At 44.7% G+C, this 17,152-nt stretch overlaps 1 protein-coding gene across 3 annotated transcripts in view; it reads right to left on the bottom strand.

Moving 5' to 3' along the window:
• Positions 1-2,135, bottom strand: part of LOC146857170 (transcription elongation factor A protein 3-like) — a 200,230-nt gene extending 198,095 nt beyond the window's left edge. Inside the window, exon 1 of one of the 3 annotated variants that reach the window (XR_014979861.1) lies at positions 1,778-2,055. Coding sequence is in view for 2 of the 3 variants with exons in the window: in XM_085647658.1 (XP_085503784.1) it covers positions 1,778-1,846 (69 nt within the window). In the remaining variant the exon portion in view is untranslated. Of the gene's footprint in view, positions 1-1,777 lie in introns of all 3 variants that reach the window. The other 2 variants (XM_085647658.1, XM_085647659.1) reach the window with 2 other exon arrangements.
• Between the last annotated feature and the right edge of the window lie 15,017 nt (positions 2,136-17,152).

Genomic DNA, 17,152 nt, shown 5'->3' with positions numbered 1-17,152 from the left:
CAATAGCTCTAACTTTAACAATGCCGAGACCGTTGCATTGTAAATGCTTGTTTCACCAAGGAAGAACGGTCGGTTTTCAAATCTGTTAGCGGCAACTGCCCCCACACAACATATTGCTGAGTTTAGGCGTCGAACCTCCGGGACTATCTCACAAGCAGACCCACCCTGGGCATTTGCCTTGTTCCCAAGAGTTTTTCCACTTGGCTGCGGCAATGGCGCTACACTGATGGAGTTTACTTGGCGCTACACTGATGGAGTTTACTTTGGGAAACTGAAAATACTAATTTTTGGATGGAGATGTAACGATTTTAGGAGAGCCAATGGCGGGGGTGTAGCCTGGTTCAAGTGACATGGACAATATTCACAGCCTATCCGCGTAGTTTCCAAAGGGGTTTACGTCATTGTTAGATACAATAATAATCGAGGTACTAAGAAAGGTGGGTAAAGCGTGTACCAGCGCGGGAAATGCAGCCTTTCATCCTTACACGTTGGGTAAAATGCGGACATTTGTTTGGATACACTCGCGCATGGTATGGTGCAAAGTGGCAAGGAGGCACTTGAAAAAAGCAGGTATTAATCAACGAGAGGATTCTCGACAGCCAGGGCCTCTCCAAAGCTGGTCAGGCTGAGGCGGAGTCAGTGGCATGCCAAGCAGCGCCTGGCATTCGCCCGACCGCTCCAGAATTCCCGCCTACTCAGCTAAACGCTTGATTATAACTGTGTACCAACACTCCCGACGGTTTAGCCCAATTGAGCCCAGTCCAGCCACAAACCTACTGACTTTTCTAGAACTATGCGACAGGGGAGGACCAATTTATATAGCCGGGTTGCCTGAATTATGTGGCAACAAAAAACTCATTTTGCGGCGTAATGCGGCACATTTTGCCTTATTTTGTATTTTATATACGTTAACGCTGTCTAAGCAAAGGCTCCATTCCAGTAGCAATAGGGTAACACTCAAATACAGAAATAAGAATTTGAAATTCGGCCAGTCCACTTTTGTGAAGGGCCCTCCCCTACACAGCACTACATACCGCTGCATTTTTCATAACTTTTGATCCGTTTGAGCTAGACACATTTTTGTTGGGTAAATGCTTCAAATAATGCAGAAGCTAATACAATATGTGGCAAATGCTGCAAACCCATAACTATGCGGAAAACAGGGCGGTCGCAGAATCGAATAATTCTTTTGGCCCTGCCCATACACCCTTACATTCACAGGCCATAGACTGCTAGGAAACGTCCCATATTCACTCCGCCTCCACCAAGCACCTGTTCAGCTACTCACGACCCGTGTCATCTCGACAGACCCTGCCAGCTCCAGAGAAACAACTGGTGTGGCGAGGGGGGCGTTGTAGGAGTCAAGGCGATGCATGTCAGACATCAGCTCTACTGAGATGAATCCACATGGAGGGTGCAGATAAAAACTGTACATGGCGAGCGGCATCAAGTGTGGCAGGCATTGCCCACTGCGTGTGATCGAGTGTCAGCTGAACATGTCATCAGCGTGGTTAACACTACATTGTAAAGCGCGTGCTGCAGAGATCTGTGTGTAGCAAGTGTCAGATTTGAATCCCAGCTTTACAGAGTCGGCCTCCTGAAGCAGATAAAAGGAGTACCAGCGAGTTTTGTAATGCATCGATTATTAAAAGACAAAGACCACCTCGCGTTTGCAATACAGAAGTGTTCAATAATATTGTTATACCATTTTTCGATCAGGCACTAGCTTGCAACTCAGAGGGAGGGTCATAGCTCGATAAATATCTAGATAACCTACCAGATTCTTCAGTGCCACCATTTTTTCCAGCTTTTTGGCTATCTTCATCAGTTCGTCTTCTCGCCCCATGGTCAGGCTATTTGGCTTCAATTGACCAAAATACAAGGAATAGGGGTGCCGAGCAGCACTCCACAGCTGGGAAAGCCTCTACAGGTGAATTTCAAGAGACATACACAGTCGGGTGGGCGGGGTGGACTGCAGGGTGTCGCGAGCCGTCGAGGTTCGGCTGCCGAGCGGCGCGTGGCGGGAGAGCTCTCACAACACTGGGCACAAACACCGCCGAGAAGAGGCGTGGCGCGACGATAATAGCGCCCCGGGGCGTGTCAGGCTATACTTAGCACTCGGGACTTCATGGGGCAGGCGCTAGACCCCCAACTCTGGGTGCCACGAAGCTGGGCTGTGTCCCGAGTGCCCGTAGCCGCAGGCGGACAGGGTTGTAAGTGAAGGTGGGCGAGCCAACAAGTTGAAAAGGAGGACCGACCCAAGTGTCGGGTTTGGCTCGAAGACTTGCTCGTGCACGAGCCGAGCCCTGAAAATAGTTGCCATGTAAATCATGCGCCATATCCCTTAAAATATGGCACAGACTGTTCGAAATTACAAAGTGTGTATTTGTTTAACAGGCAGAAGCCGTTCTCTTAGTGCATCAGATTACAGCTCTGCATTGAGAGGCATTTAATAAAAGTGACAGTTTTCAAACAAGAGCTTAGAGACGCCCTCTTCCTGGCGAAAACAATGCCATTAGAGAGCTAGGAGGCAAGTCAGTAGTCGGGAGAACTCGATATGTGACCTAAGCTGCAATTAGACATGGAGCAGCATTATAGTCTATTAAATAAAATACAGGCGTTTTGTGTACAGTGCAGTTCCTGAGCTCATGTCACGCACAGCGCACGCAGGCAGAGACGAGCAGGAGTTAATAAGATGGTCTGCGCATGTGAGCGAGGAGCAAAGCCCCTCGCTCACATTCACAAACCATTAGGTTTGCTGCGCATGCCCTGTGTAGAGCAGGCGTTTGTAGAAAGGCTCCTGCTCGGGCGGTGATGCGTTTTACGCAAAGTTGCCCCATGCCCAATTAAATTCCAGGAAATTAAAGAAGGTTCAGCCGCCCGGCCCCCCAGTCTCCTGATTGGCACATGAAAAGAGCGGGGAGAAGTTACTTCCACCACGTTGCAGAGACGTGATGCGACCGTCGGGACCGGAGCGCGGAGGAGAATCAGGAGATGCCTGCCTGGTAAGTTCTTTAATTCATTAAATTACCCCCCCCCTCCCAGCGCGTACCCCCCTCCCCCCGCGTGTACCCCCCTCCTTCCCCCTCTCATGCCGGCCGCGCCTGTCTATAATTATAAAGTGACTGGTGGGGTTTATTTCCGGTAATTCGGAGAATGCAGCGCGGTAATGACTCTCTCTGTTTGTTCTCTCTAATTGTAAGGTGCTATGCAGACACGCGTGATTACTCGGGGGGGGGGGGGCTCGAGGGACAGCTGTGCGCCCTTCACAGGCCCTCCCCGCTCAGATACCCCGTGCGCCCTGGAACAGAGTGCAAACGGCGAATCAATTTTCCACCAAACCTAATTTCACTCCTGCATATTCAATATAACTAACTCGGATATTACTGTACATTATTAGATCAGAGTTGTTCAAGGAGCCCCACAAGGTACTCCCTGCAAGATAACGCAGGGTCAGGGGGTTATGTAACCCCTAGCGTCATATACCAGCACAACAAAGAACCCAGAGCATCGGAAGCACAAGTTCATTTAAATTTAAGTGATATCGTTTGTCACCGAGGGGCCTGTGTGGTCTTTCGTGCTGGAAACGTGTGCTGTCCCCAGCTGCTGTTGCAGGATTCATTTTGCAAGATTAAACTATGCAATTTTAAACACACGAGTGAAGGCTGTGATGCTTTTTTTTATTATGGTCATGGTGTCTCTTCACTTCTGGAGTTCGGTATGTGGGATAATACAATGCGCTTTTGTAAAGCGCACTTTTCCCCGGGGGCCTCTCGGCGCTATTGACTCCAGATATTTACTGTAATCCAATCCAACTCAGTAGTTTAATTTATCGACCCAGAGAGGATGAAAGTTGCCACAGAGGGATTCACATTTGTGTTCATGCATGCGGGTTTAAGCCCAAATCTGCTCAGGCAATGCATTAGTCCACTGAAGGCTTGGCTCACAACAGAATACTCTTACTCATAAAATATTAATAAATAGAAAAGATAGCCTGAGTTTGGATTCTTGACCAGTGCTGATTATTTCGAACATTCTGTAAAGCAAATAAAGAGAGGTCTGTGTAATAATTGTTAATCTGTGTGCTCCAGAATATATGCTTGTTTAAATGTGAATAGAGGAATTTTGAGACAGTTATGTCATTCCGAGTGAATAGCATATTTCTGCGGCTGTTCCAAAATTAGAACCATTTATTATATCCATAGGTATCCTTCGAACATTTACCTGCCACATGGCGAGGATATTAGCGCAGTCGTTTAAAGGCTCCTGCAGTTTCTAGTAGAAGGTATTAACATTTTTGTAGCTGTATAAAGTTGCTTCTTATGGAAATCTGTGTGATACTTTTAGTATGAACTGCAGTCTGTAGATACCATTACGCCATCATTCTGAGTCGCCACTACCACTATAAAAATCACCATGGGATATTCCACGTGCTGTGTTTGCGCTGGTGTCTGAATTTTCCTGCTTAGATGAACGATAGCCTGGCTTGGTCTTGTCAATATAGTGAAAGTTTATATTTGACATTTTTTTTGCATGGCGCAGTCTTGACAAGTGACTGGGCTTCTAGGCGCTGTTCAGAGGCTGGCCAGTTCGAGCCGTTTGTGTGTTGTGGATCATTCCAGAAGAAAGTGCAGAAGGTGTTGGGGAGTAGGAAGGAAAGAGGAGGGAAGGAGATAATAAAAGCGATGACGAGAGCACGACAAAAACTGGAGAGAGTTTGCGAGTCCTGAAACTAGAGCATCATGAAGATACATTCTAGTTTTTGTTAAGTTTGTGATTGGACGTTCCACTTGACACACCAAAGGAAGCATGTAGTTCATGAAAACACACTGTTCATGTCAAACACAGACGTAATGTGTGTTTCCATTTCCCAGTAAGTTGCATTTAAGTTTACAGATCTCTTTCAGTTTGGGAAACAATGCATCATCAAAGATGGGAAAAGGGAAGAGGTCAAAATCAATTTGTTTTCTACAGTAGTTGATTCCGTGCTTTATTCGTTTTGACATTTCTTAGCTATGAAGCAAATGTTAGCTTTGAAAAGCCATTATCTCCAGCTCTTTCCTCAGCTTTTCGGCCATCCCCCTGACGTGTCGCTTTGGTTGTCTGCCTCAGCTCAGCATGCAGTAGCATATGAGAGAATGTTACTTTGCTTTGGCAAGTCATGCATTGTAGACTGCACTTAACACACATGAAATGACACATAGGAGGCCTGCTTTGGCAGTGAATTGGATCTGGAATTTCTGAGTTTGAGTTGCATGGTCAATATTTGTGTGTCACTTTCATAGTTATTTAGACTGTGTTTCTGTTTTATACTGTTTCTGCCTACATATTGAGCCACAGTTTTGGTTGATTTTGATTGCAGTGGCTCAGTTTATTTGGTGATTCACAATTCCAATCATGGGTAAAACATGGCTTGTTGAACATAGATGAGATGTACTTGAAAATAATTGTTGGATTGCGTATTGCAGTTCAGGTTTTCAATTTGACAAATCTTTTTACTTCTTACCACCGAAATATGAGTGTCTTCCTGGTCGAGGACCACACTGCTTTTTCTCTTATCTGTCTTGTATCAAGACCCTGCTGGACTATGGGGTGAAAGAAAGCTTGAATAAGCAGCTACCTATGTTATTTGACATCTCTTTATTAATGTAATAACTGCACTTTCACAATTGCTTTATTAACCTTCCTGCTTTCTCAAATTTGCTTGAAAATGCACCATTTGTCCACTCGTTTTTCAAAATTTTCTCGGGGGGGGGTTATCCCCCCGAACCCACCTTAGGTTGTTCGGGCTCGCTCGCTACGCTCGCTCGCTGCGGTGCAGTATGCCAATACTTTTACGCCCACCACTTTCAAATGTCACCAGCCGCCACTGCTCAAGTAGTGAAGATTCTCTCCTTTGTGAAAACAAAGGCTCATTGAAATAAAATATTCCCTCGGATCACTCCATTTGGTCAAGCAGGGAAGCCAAAATGTATCCAAGGTTTTCTGGTTTCACATTATGCAAATCAGCAGCTATATGGCTATTTCTTTCTCTCGTGTTTTTACATCAAAGGTTTATACTTTAATTTTAACTCTAATTTGATCTGCAATCTTTCACTCGCTCCTCAGCCTTTGTCTCTCTTATATCCTTTTTGTGCGGCTTGCTCTGCATTCATGGGCCTCGTTTTGGACTCTTCCACCCACTCTTTGCTTTAGTTTCTTTGTTTTTGCACCATTTGCTCCCCCTTCTGCGCACTTTCCCTGGCGGCCTTGCTACTTTTTCCCTGCTCTGCTCTCTCACCTGCTCTTCCCACCACTCCTCCTCTAACCACACCCACGCCCCCAGAATCCTTTAACAGTCCCCAGATGTACATAGTGCACCACTGCAGCCCTCTATGCCCTTAACCCCAGACGTATCATCCAGCTCTGCTGTTGGGTGTCCCCGACCGATGCTGAAGGTGCGTTCTCCTGCGCCACCTGCCAATTCTTCTCAACTACTCCCATATCTCTTCCCAACGCCCCTGTCTCCACTCAGCATAAACAACAGTGCACCCCACAGCACAACCTCACATGACTCCCACCCTTCCCTGTCCTGCCTCCTCCTCAACACCCTCTCCTCAACACCCGGTCTCTCACCCAGACAAGCCACCGAAGTCTGGGACCTCATACACAACCTTTCACCAGACCTCTTCTTCCGGACTGAAACTTGGTTGACCCCATCATCGGCCCCCAACATCCCCATAGAGATACCCCCTAATTGCAAGATCATACAACAGGACATAAATGTCAGACTCAGAGGATGACTCGTCATCATTTCAAAAGAGAGCATCTGCTGCTCGGCCACATCCACAGACACTTGTTATACTATGGAACATCTTGGCTTAAAACTGCAGATCACCAGTAACTCCACCCTGGGTGGTGCTCTCCTCTACCGATCTCCTGGTCTACTAACCAACTTCGGCAACACCATCTCAGACTTGGTGGCCCCTCTGGTACCTCCTGGAGGATCTCACCGACTTGAACACAAACAACTTCCTGGAGGACCTGTCCACTCTCTGGATCACCCAGCGAGTCAACAATCCTACCCATGCCACTGGTCATCTCCTGGACCCCATGTACACTAACTTCAACAACATCATGGTGGACAACTCCCACACCTCTCACATGGACTGACCATTCCAATGTCCATTTAAACCTGCCCACTCCACATCATCATAGAACTGCACCCATCAAATACACCAGACGAAATTGGAATAGGATCCCAGAAGAAACATGGACCTTGGAACTCTTAGCCCAGCAACAACACCACCACCTCTATGACCTCTCATGGTCCATTACCTACTTTTATGCCTCGATTACCACCTGTGCAGGCACCCGAGTCCGACCCAAGAACACCACAAGGACAAGGCAGCAAGCAAGCCTGTATTCAAAGAACTCAGACTCACCAAATGCCAATGTAAGCAACTCAAATGTAGATGGGAACACTGACCAATGACAACACAGATTAAAGCACCTACAAGTCAGCCGTCAGATTCTACCGTTAGCAAATCAGGTCCACCAAGTATTCAGCGCCCACAGAACACAACAAAAACAGTACCACTGTGCCAAATAATTCTTTCACCACACTTGCAACATGCTTCACAACCATCACCCCTCAGAGGACCTCTGCACCTAGCTCTCCGACTTCATCAGCAGTGAGATCACTATATCTAAAACAACTTTGAGCCGCAGCCAGGCCCTTCCACTCTTGCTGTCATCCTACTCATCGAGACACACCATCAGAAACCCACCATGACCACCAGGGACACCATCACCACTTCAGAAACTGCAACAGTCATGCAGTCCATGCACTCTGGAGTGTCTTCGGACCCCTGCCATCATCACATCTTCCCCAATGGCTGTAATGAAAGGTCTCAGATCTCCCCTGGACCAAGGTATGTACCGTCACTTTCCCAGGGAGAGAATATCAGTTCCAAACTTATGGATTATAACATATACACAGCACTTCCTAAGGTGGGCAAACTTTCAACACTCCCCCAAAGGCAAGGTAAGAAAACAATATATACACAGCACTTCTCTAGAGCGAAATATACTTTGCACATCACTTGCCAGGAATAGAACAACTTCCTATAACACAATTACCTGCTAGAAGGGAATTCACCCATCCCTCTACAACAGAATACTTGGCCAAGAAGGGTCCACACCTCCTGCTACATGGAAAATACGAATTGGTATATCTGGGATGTATTTATTAGTAAATAGCACCACACGGTAAGCCAAATACACCTATCATAGCAGACTCTAACATATCAATAGTATGATTGAAACACAATCAAGGCAAACATATATGTAGAAATATATATGTATGGATATAAGAATAAGAAGGAAAGGCAAGAATCAGTAAAGAATCAAGAGACAGTTAGTAGCAGAGACACCTCACCTACTGCTTCATCATTTCACCCCACTTTGCTCAAGGGGAGTCCATTGCTTGAACCGGGTGAACGCTCAGAGATGACACCAGCCTCCACTCTTCCGTGATAACACGTCTGCTCCACGGCGTGAACTTCCACCAGGCCAGTGTAGGCTCCCCTTTTCAATACAAATTCAAACACAACGAAGCTTCTAGCAAGCCTCGCCCCCTCGTTCTCATGAGAGCCCGTACCAGCCTGCTCCAAGGCCACTGCATCTGTTGATCAGGCCTTTGCTATGGCTCCGAGACAGACCCTGTACATTCCTCTGATAAGAACCAGTTCTCTCTTGTCAGTAAAGTGCGAAAAACAGGAGAAGAGCAAAACATGCCCTCCCCACCTTTGCAGCTTCGTGCAGGCACAGAAAATAGCTTCAGTCATGAAAATGGAGTTAGTTAAGCCATGCACACAAAGGCCCAAAGCAAGATGGAATCAGAAAAGCAAGAATGACATGAAACCATGTCAAAGGCAATAGTCAGCACTGCCATAAAGCAAGGTAAAGTCAGAAATCAGAATGACATGAAGCCATGTCAAAGGCAATAGTTCAACACATAATTCACATAACCCAAATAACACTATAGACGTTATCCCTCAGTATACAACATTGAGCACATGTGTGCACCACCACCAACAAGACTGCACCTCAACATCCCATAATTTCTATTCTTGGCAAGACTATTCTACTAAAAGACAACAAGATTACAGGACAGAAGAGAAGCAGGCTTATGCAAAACCCATCCTACATTAAGGCTAGGGTAACATAACACACTTAAGTCAGTACAAAATGGTGGTGTTTGAGGGTCATCATAGGGTGTCAGACCACAAAAGTTTCTCATTCACTACATTGCACCCCATGACCCTCGATCATCACCATTCACATATGTCAAAAACAAAATCTCTTAACTAAAGCCACAACTATGATTAAAGCACTGCATTTCTTAATTGAAAGCAAAACCATTTAAAACTACATTTCTAAATTGAAAGACACAAGTACTAAAAAGCACATGTTGAAACAGCAACTCGTGTTGAAGTGGCTACACAAAAATATATAATTCAAAACAAATCATGACTAAAAAGCAACTATGATCAAAATACTACATTGCAAAACTAAAAAACTCATCAAAAGTACATGATAATCACTTTAGAGCAAATAAAGACTGCATTCCTTAAATACATGTAAAAGCAATAAATCAGGTGCACCTAGAAATAGCTCATAGATATCTGGATACATGTTAAATGGATACACAAAAATAAATGAATCAAGCTTTTGAATGTTCCTAATGCCTCTAATGGTTAAACTGGAACCTCTACTGTTAAAGGAGTCAAACTCATATATTGTAGCAACAGCAACAGGTTTTTTCTCTTCAGCCTCTAACTCAGAAAATATCTACTCTAATGTTAGTGTCTCTATTATTTCATCCCTAAAAAAATAAGTTCTTCACTGTGAAAAAGAAATCACACACAGCCTTTTCCCATCACATCTGAACTTCACGTTGATAAAACAGTTCACAGTTCTGGCAAAGCACATCCTGTAGTTCCCTCGTGTTTTTCTTCACTTGTACACAAGCAGTTCCCTGTGTGAAAGACACACAGCCTTCATGCATGTATGTCGGCCTCAAGTGAAGGAAACTGTTCCAATCGCAGCACACTCTGCTGATCCCTCTTCGCTTGGAAAGAAGCAGTCCATCTGTTTAGGACACAGCTCTCTGGCATCTATCTTCATCTGTATCTCCTTGACAAAGGAGGACCCCATCTGGTCCGGACAGCCACAGGACATCGACTTCCATCAGCTACATGACATCAGCCGCCATCGTCTGGTCTGGCGATCACTCCAGGCTTGGGGGGGGGGGATGAGGGGGAAGGGGAGGGGAACCCACTCACACGGGGCAAGGGAGTCCCACTCACACGGGGGGACTGGGCAAATCTGAAAAAGAAACAAGCATCACTCTTCTTGCAAAAAAACATTTTTCAAAAGGACAATTTTTCCGTCTTGCATTTCTGAAAGTACAATATTTTCATTTCTGTCTACATAGCTCTTCTCTAGCTTTGGGGAATTATCTGAGAATTCTACCAATGCTTTAGCCTCTGAATTCTTGGTAAAATCTCTCTTTTTCTTTACACAGCAAGAAGGGCTGGGGCAGTCTCCTTTACTCACTGCACCCCTCACAGGTGCTGCCCCCCTCCACAAAATCTCTGCGGACACTAACTGGCCCCTTGCCAAACATAACAAGCAGAGACTTCTCTGCTCCTTGCACTAGCCCCTCCTTGCCATCTTATCACACCAAGGTTATGGCAAGCTAGCAACAAACTCTCTCCTGTCTGCCCTGTTCCTCCCAACCCCTCCCTCTTCATTTGCAGAGGGGAGGAGGGAAAACTGCTCCTATTTGCAAGCCTCCCGAACATCTATCTCCAAGAAGCTGTCTCTCTCTACTGGGGTGAGGAGCTGGGATGACCCCTCCCGCAGGAATTCCTCCTCAGTCTTCACAGAAAGCCTGAACTCTTCTCAGCGTTGCTGGATGATCTCACTGCAAGCCTCCCAAACATCTATTTCAAAGACGCAAGCACTTCACCATCACTAAAATACAGATTGTGTATTTAATTTCTCCTCCTGCACCAGATTTCTATGTGCACCCACTCCCAGAACAACTCTTTACATGTCTGAGAGGAAAAACAGCTTTAACCTCTCCTGACCTCCAGCAAGACTTCACATTCTTTAATCTGAAAATGCTCCACCATTCTGTCTAACTAATTCAAGCGAATTCTTAACTGTCATTTGGCTACCACCTCATGAAGAAAAGAAAAAAAAACTAAACCATTCTTGACACTCAGGGGCTATTGGTAAAAAAACTAAACCATTCTTGACACTCAGGGGCTATTAGTATCAAAAAGAAAAAAGCATTGGCAATATCAAAAGTCACATACCAAGTCCCATGGTACTTCTGTAACAATATCTGGGACAGCATCAGTCAAAGAAGGTGTATGTTTGTCCAATTCGCAATAATCAACTGTCATGCGCCAAGAATTATCATATTTGCACACAGACTACACAAAATCATTTCAAGCATTTGTGATTAGGGTCACCACCTCTGCATCTGTCAAGCCCTGCATGATCTCACTGATCCCTTCACGCCCATCTGGCATTCTGTACTGTTTCAAATGAATTTCCTTTGTAACATGAGGCACATTCACTGGGAAATCTTGTGTTTCAAACTCCACCTCTGGACCTTCTATTAAATCCTGTGCAAACTGTTTTTCTGTCTGTACATGCCACTTAATAACCATTGCTTCCTCCCATAGGCAAATCACAGTTTCTCTAACTCTGTTCTGTCCAGTATCTTTTGGTGCACAAAAGCACAGAATCATCTCCATTTGTCCAGCATCTGAATTTAAAAGTGACCTTTTCTTTCCCTGCACTCTCCTGTAACTAAAAAGGGCACATTGCTCTTGAATTAACTCACAAAATACATTTTCATATTTCTGAATTAAACACATATCAGAATTATTTTACACAATCTGCTGTTGTTCACATTCAAAATCATATTGTTGCATTTCTCTTTTGAAGCAAAATGTATCATTCACTGTCATGTCTAATTTATGTCCACAACCGGTGATCGTTAAGTCTAAAACACTGGTCTGTTTATCTCCCTGCACATTCCTTTCTGGCTGAAAAACCTCTTCGGAAGAATTAATTAAAACTGTCTGTGCAGCTTGTAGTCTGACTGGATTCTCTGTTAAAGTTTTCACATCTAAATCATACACGTTTAATTCTGTCTTCAAAGATATATTTTCAAACTGGGCATCAACTAACTGTTTCTTCAGCTCACTGTGTTCGTTTTGCAAATGCTCAAATGGTTGATGCAGATCAACCAACACATTTAAAATAACACCGCTGTCTCTGTCTAAAATGTCAATCTCCTGCTGATTAACACCCTTCATCGCAACTCCGGAGTCTGTAATCTCGGAGGAGTCCCACGTTTCAGAGTTATGCTCTGATATTTTACATTCACTTTGCAACTGAAAACCTTTTATATGCATTCCTTAACAAACACTTGAAAGGGATCCAGCCCTTTCTGCCTAACGTAGCAAGCTATTTATAAGCACCTTTTACAAAACACACTTAAACACACAAACACCAATTCTAACTCATCACAATTAGCTCACTTCACGAGCCAGCACATCATATGGGCTAACCCCATGCAAATAAATCAATTGATATCTAAGAGTCTGCTTTCAATTTCTAGAAAACATATTTCTTCCCCTTTTAAATCAACGTTCACATCCTGTAACCGACTACGCCAAAATGTAATGAAAGGTCTCAGATCTCCCCTGGACCAAGGTATATACCGTCACTTTCCCAGGGAGAGAATATCAGTTCCAAACTTATGGAATATAACATATACACAGCACTTCCTAAGGTGAGCAAACTTTCAACACTCCCCCAAAGGCAAGGCAAGAAAACAATATATACACAGCACTTCTCTAGAGCGAAATATACTTTGCACATCACTTGCCAGGAGTAGAACAACTTCCTATAACACAATTACCTGCTAGAAGGGAATTCACCCATCCTTCTACAACAGAATACTTGGCCAAGAAGGGTCCACACCTCCTGCTACATGGAAAATACAAATTGGTATATCTGGGATGTATTTATTAGTAAATAGCACCACACGGTAAGCCAAATACACCTATCATAGCAGACTGTAACATATCAATAGTATGATTGAAACACAATCAAGGCAAACATATATGTAGAAATATATATGTATGGATATAAGAATCAGAAAATAAGAAGGAAAGGAAAGAATCAGTAAAGAATCAAGAGACAGTTAGTAGCAGAGACACCTCACCTACTGCTTCATCATTTCACCCCGCTTTGCTCAAGGGGAGTCCATTGCTTGAACCGGGTGAACGCTCAGAGGTGACACCAGCCTCCACTCTTCCGTGACAACACGTCTGCTCCACTGCGTGAACTTCCACCAGGCCAGTGTCGGCTCCCCTTTTTAATACAAATTTAAACACAACGAAGCTTCTAGCAAGCCTCGCCCCCTCGTTCTCATAAGAGCACGTACCAGCCTGCTCCAAGGCCACTGCATCGGTTGATCAGGCCTTTGCTATGGCTCCGAGACAGACCATGTACATTCCTCTGATAAGAACCAGTTCTCTCTTGTCAGTAAAGTGCGAAAAACAGGAGAAGAGCAAAACATGCCCTACCCACCTTTGCAGCTTCGTGCAGTCACAGAAAATAGCTTCAGTCATGAAAATGGAGTTAGTTAAGCCATGCACACAAAGGCCCAAACCAAGATGGAATCAGAAAAGCAAGGATGACATGAAACCATGTCAAAGGCAATAGTCAGCACTGCCATAAAGCAAGGTAAAGTCAGAAATCAGAATGATATGAAGCCATGTCAAAGGCAATAGTTCAACACATAATTCACATAACCCAAATAACACTATAGACTTTATCCCTCAGTATACAACATTGAGCACATGTGTGCACCACCACCCACAAGACTGCACCTCAACATCCCATACCTTCTATTCTTGGCAAGACTATTCTACTAAAATACAACAAGATTACAGGACAGAAGAGAAGCAGGCATATGCAAAACCCATCCTACATTAAGGCTAGGGTAACATAACACACTTAAGTCAGTACAAAATGGTGGTGGTTGAGGGTCATCATAGGGTGTCAGACCACAAAAGTGGCTCATTCACTACAATGGCCTAGAAGCTTCAGCTGATACTGAAAACTTCATCTACACAGCCACTTTCCTAGACACCTGTAAGCAGGCACAATACTATCCCTCCTGAAGAAACCCTTGCAGACCCAAAGACATTGGTCAAATACTGCCCGATCTCCTTGCTGCCCTACCTTGCAAAAGTCCTTGAGAAGATCAGTAACAAGTGACAGGCCAACCACCTTAAAGACAACAACCTCCTTGACCCAACTCAGTCCGGATTCAGGTCAGACTAGAGCACCCAAACCACCCTCATCGCTGCCACAGACAATATTTGACTGATCATGGTCAGAGGAGACATCTCAGCCCTCACCCTACTTGACCAATTAGCTGCCTTTGACATGGTTCCGCATCCCATTATCACCCAATGTCTCCACAAAGCCAGCATACAAGGGGCCCTTGCTCCGCTGGATCTGATCCTTCCTTATACACTGCATTAATGTTTAAGTACAGAAAGAAACACCGGGTATGGGGAAATAGTTACTGCACCTATTGACAATCAGGTTTCTAAATAATCTTTATCTCATGGTGCTCGGGACCTGAGGCTCAATACCCCTAAGCCTCCAAGGGAAGTTCCTACAATTTTAAATGTAACACAGTGGTCCAGCACTCCACCCAAAGTAAAAAACAGTCTAGTTCAACAAAATGTCTGATCCATCCATAGCCAACGGTCGTGTGTTTTTAAGAAGATTTTGAATAATGAATTTATACAAGACCTGCTGGATGGATCAGAAATTTTGTTGAACTAGACTGTTTTTTACTTTGAGTGGAGTGCTGGACCACTGTGTTACACTGCATTAATGTGAATCAGCCTTGATCCCTACACTTCGTCTGCTACCAAGCACATCTGTGCGATACCCCAAGGATCATCGCTCAACCTCACACTTATCAACGCCTATATGGCCTCATATGCAAACATCATCCAGACCAATGGAATCAACAACATCTCCTGTGATGAAGGCACCCAGCACATCCCCCTCTCCTCTCTTCAACAAAACTGCTAGTACCTGGACTAACTTCACCAACTGCATGCTTGAAGTAGCCAGATGGCTGAAGACCAATTGTCTTAAACTCAACAAAGACAAAACAGAAGTTGTACACTTGGGCAGAGACACCTTGCTATGGTACTGAACCTGGTGGCCAGCGGACATCGGTCCTAGACCCTGCCTTGCCCCCCAAAGCCCAAAACCTTGGAATAGTGTTTGACAACCAGCTCGCCATGACCAGCCAAGTCAACATAGTCACTGGCTCTTATTCCCACACCCTTAAGATCCTTTAGAAAGTCTTCAAGTAGCTCCTGATCAATGCATGCAGAACCGTCACCCATGCCCTCGTCCCTGGCAACCTGGACTACGGCAACACATTATATGTCGGTATCACTGATCAACTGACCAGATCATTTCGTACCACCGAAAACACAGGAGCTACACCCAAGCTCTGGCACATGCATAAAAAGCTCTACACAACCTATGCCCTGTTTTCTTCAACACCTGAAACAACTTCCACACACCTACCAGACAACTCCGCTCGGCTGAACTGCTTACACTCATCCCTTGCATATGCAGAGCTGGTAGTCATGCGTTCTCTTACTTCGCTCCCAAAGCCTGGAATTACCTACCCCTTCACATAAGAGCCTCCTGTTCAGTACTTGATTTCCACAAGAAACTGTGGCTCTTACCTAGGTTCCAGACACAGACAGTATTTTTAGCCTCTGCTAACCAGCCTGAGGTACCCTCCTGGGTGAGTTGTGCGCTCTACAAGTACCCATAACATAACACTTCATGGTACATAAGGGTAGAGAGTGGGTGGCAGTCAGAAGCCCCATGAAAGCTCTTCTTGTTTTGATCTTGAGGGTCCAAGAGGAACTCGAGCTGAGCCAGTGTTTGGCCTCTGGCTCTAGTCATTCTCAAGCCTTAATAGCTCTCCTACCTTTCTCTATAATACCCCAGCAGATCAGACACGATCTCCATAGGCGGAACATTGGTACTGCCCAACTCCTTTAGTCAAGCTCCCCATTTTATTTACGTTATATGGTGGTATTTGATAGTGTACAGATCTCCTAATACCCTATTTTACTCTCTTTTTTAAAATCGATTACCTTCTTGGTTACTCACTCTGGTCTTTCTGCTACACACTCCACCAGTGGCAGCCCTCAACATTTTGAACAGGTGCAGCACAGAGGCTAGCATTGTAAGGAGTCCTTAATTAAGGCAGATAGTTGCAGGTCTGGTGCACATGCATTTAAAATCTTTCAGAAAAGACTGACACGTGCACCTCTCTATAGCATGACTACCTCTTGTGTATGGACTGCTCCAAATATGGTTACTTCTCTGTAGATGAATGACTAAAGAATCAACATTAAGAGAAGGTGTCAGAGTGACACTTGTAGGACTTTCCGGAAGCTGGCATAGAATATCACCATTGTCAGCACTCAGCTATTTACTCACTCTTCCACCTAAACACTCCTCTCAGTGAGTTACACACCGCTCTAGAGAATTGCCTGTAACCTAAATGTCACTCGCAACTTAACCGTATATGTTCTATGAGCGATGAGAGCTTGTGCTACTCTGCCCTTCTATATCAGTTCTGCGGAGAATGGAAGAATGCACTTGATGCCTTCCGTGAGAGATAGAAGCCTGCTTTCCTACTGTCATGCTATACCTGTTTGGCAAGAAAGCAAAGCTTGTACTACTGCTCCCTGATTTGTATGTTTTCTATGGTGGCGAAACTTGGGCTGCTGCCGCTCTAGCAGTACTTGTGCTCTAAAAGTTTCTGCCCTTTGTATCTGCGCTATGAAGTAGGGGTGCTTCTACTGCTTCTCCCCATCTTATAAAAAAAATCAAATGATATATCGAATGCACTTGCATAACATGTCTTATGAACCCTGGACTGTTTCAGTATTTTGGATATGAGGTACTTCCAGTCCTGAGGAAAGTGCTTGACCCCATACGGGCAATATTCGAA

Source organism: Triturus cristatus, chromosome 3_2 (assembly GCF_964204655.1).
Source record: "Triturus cristatus chromosome 3_2, aTriCri1.1, whole genome shotgun sequence".
NCBI lineage: Eukaryota > Metazoa > Chordata > Amphibia > Caudata > Salamandridae > Triturus > Triturus cristatus.
This window is presented reverse-complemented; position numbering and strand designations above follow the sequence as displayed.